General features: G+C 60.2%; 1 protein-coding gene across 1 annotated transcript; it reads right to left on the bottom strand.

The window, feature by feature from the left end:
- Positions 1-281: 281 nt before the first annotated feature.
- LOC147653708 (uncharacterized) lies at positions 282-1,399 on the bottom strand. Its single transcript, XM_086885281.1, has 2 exons — positions 1,078-1,399; positions 282-764 (listed from the first exon to the last, which is right to left on the bottom strand). The coding sequence occupies exons 1-2, from the start codon at positions 1,330-1,332 to the stop codon at positions 567-569; spliced, it is 453 nt and encodes a 150-aa protein (XP_086741407.1). The 5' UTR covers positions 1,333-1,399; the 3' UTR covers positions 282-566.
- Positions 1,400-1,913: the final 514 nt, after the last annotated feature.

Raw genomic sequence — 1,913 nt, forward strand, 5'->3', positions numbered from 1 at the left:
AGAGTGCTGCAAGCCCCCCGTCCTGGGGCCATGGTGATGCCTGCCGGGGCCTTTAGGGTCCCCCCTAAAGGGCAGACAGGGCTTGACTGCAAGCTTCCTTGGAAGCTGGAGGCAGGTGAATATTGGCCACCTTCTTCTTTCCCGCTGCCCTCCGTGCTCTTGCAAAGCCTGCTGGGGCACTGGGGCTCTCCATTGCAGGCAGTCTGGAGCTGCCATGCAAAGCCATCTCTCAAGGAGTCCCCAGGTCTCAGGTGCAACCTCAAGAAAATGACACAGCAACGTGTAGAAAACGTGAACTTTATTCACTTGACTACTTCTAAAATCTACAATCCAACGTTACTAGAAGACTATGGGGTAAGAATCTTAAGGCTAAGAAACTTCAATGCTTCAACTGTTTAGAACTGAACACTAAGGGAAAGGTCAACTTCTTGGGGGAAACGTGGTGGGGAATCGAACAACAACAGGGGTGTGGCTAACTTGTAAGGTGGGGAACGTCGCAGTGCCTGGGCTGGGCACTGGTCACCCGTTCCCCGTAAGGTTCTGTAGCTGGAGCGCGACGCTGGAGGTCAGAGCTGTGGGGAGGTGCGGAGTCTCCTGTCACTGCCCTCTTTTGCCGCCATCTTGGTGGTTGGTTGAGGGCTGTCGCGAAGGAGCAGCCGCATCAGGTCGCGGTTGTCCATCAGCAGCTGCATCAGCTCCGTGGGACAGCCCTGTCTTCGATGGCGGCGGGGCCCCGCACGGCCCGAAGGGCTCTGGAGATTCCGCTGCAAGGCAAAGCACAGGGATCCCCATGGAAGAGGCAGAGGGGCAGAGCGGGGCCGGCACCTGTGGGGCTGCCTTTGGCCTGGGAGACAGAGACTCGGGCCCAGTTGGGCTGGGCTGGCCCGGGGAAGAGGCTGCAGCAGGCAGAGCTCTGCCGCCTCTGCTTGGTGCTGTCCATGGAGCTCAGCCCCTGGGCCGCATTCCCCAGCCAGGAGCTCAGGCCCCTTCTGCCACAGGGCATTGGCCAAAGGGTGCCCAAGAGGCCCTCAAGGTCTGCCCCATCCCGCCTGCCTGACCCCCCACCCCCCTCCTCACCTCTCGCCAGCGTCTCTGAATTCTTTTTCCGAGCGACCATCCCATGGCCATTCCTATGATGAGCAGGTCGATGAGCAGGAATGTCCTGGCCGCCCACCGGATGCGCTCAGGGTCCGACTCGTCCAGATGACAATCCTCCAGAAGCAGAGGAGAGGCATCCGTGCTGCGCTCAGGTTTGCTCACAGGGTCGAGGGGATGAGCCAAGAGCAGCAGCACGTAAAGCTGCAGCAGCGCGGAGGAGCCGTGAGCAGCCATAGTGCTCTGCCAGCAGCACCGAGGCTCTGGGCGTCTCTCTGCGAGCAGCTGTGCCTGGGCACAGGGGGGGAACAACAGCTGGGGACAGTTGCCAGCCAGCGTGCCGTCCCCAGAGGCTGTGATGTCACAGAAGCACAGAACGCCCTGGCTGCAGAGAGCCCTGAGAGAATGTTGAGTCCAAGCTGGGAGCCATGGCGGCAAGCATGGCCAGCAGAGCGGGGCCCGAGCGCTGCGGCCTGGCTTGCCTTGCACCCGTGCCACAATGATGACTCCAGCAGCCCCTGTCAGGCCATTGCAGTATCTGATGGCCCACGCTGGGCACAAGTTCTTCCCAATGGCCAGCGTAAACCTCCCTTGGCCCAGCTTCCAAGCCTTGTTGGCATCTGCTCTCTCTTGTCCTTGCCCACCTGGCTGGCGCTGCCGTGTTGCTCGCTGGCCTGTCTGTGGGAGAAGAGGCTGTGCCAATGAGTGCTGCTCAACTTGGAGGCCATTCAAAGGAGGATTTGATTGTGCCTGCTGTGGGAAGAAGGAATATGCGTGCACATGGCCACTTCCCATAGGTTTTACCCCAGATTTTCATG

The sequence above is a fragment of the Cyanistes caeruleus genome, chromosome 4 (assembly GCF_971803275.1).
Source record: "Cyanistes caeruleus chromosome 4, bCyaCae1.hap1.1, whole genome shotgun sequence".
NCBI classification, from domain to species: Eukaryota; Metazoa; Chordata; class Aves; order Passeriformes; family Paridae; genus Cyanistes; species Cyanistes caeruleus.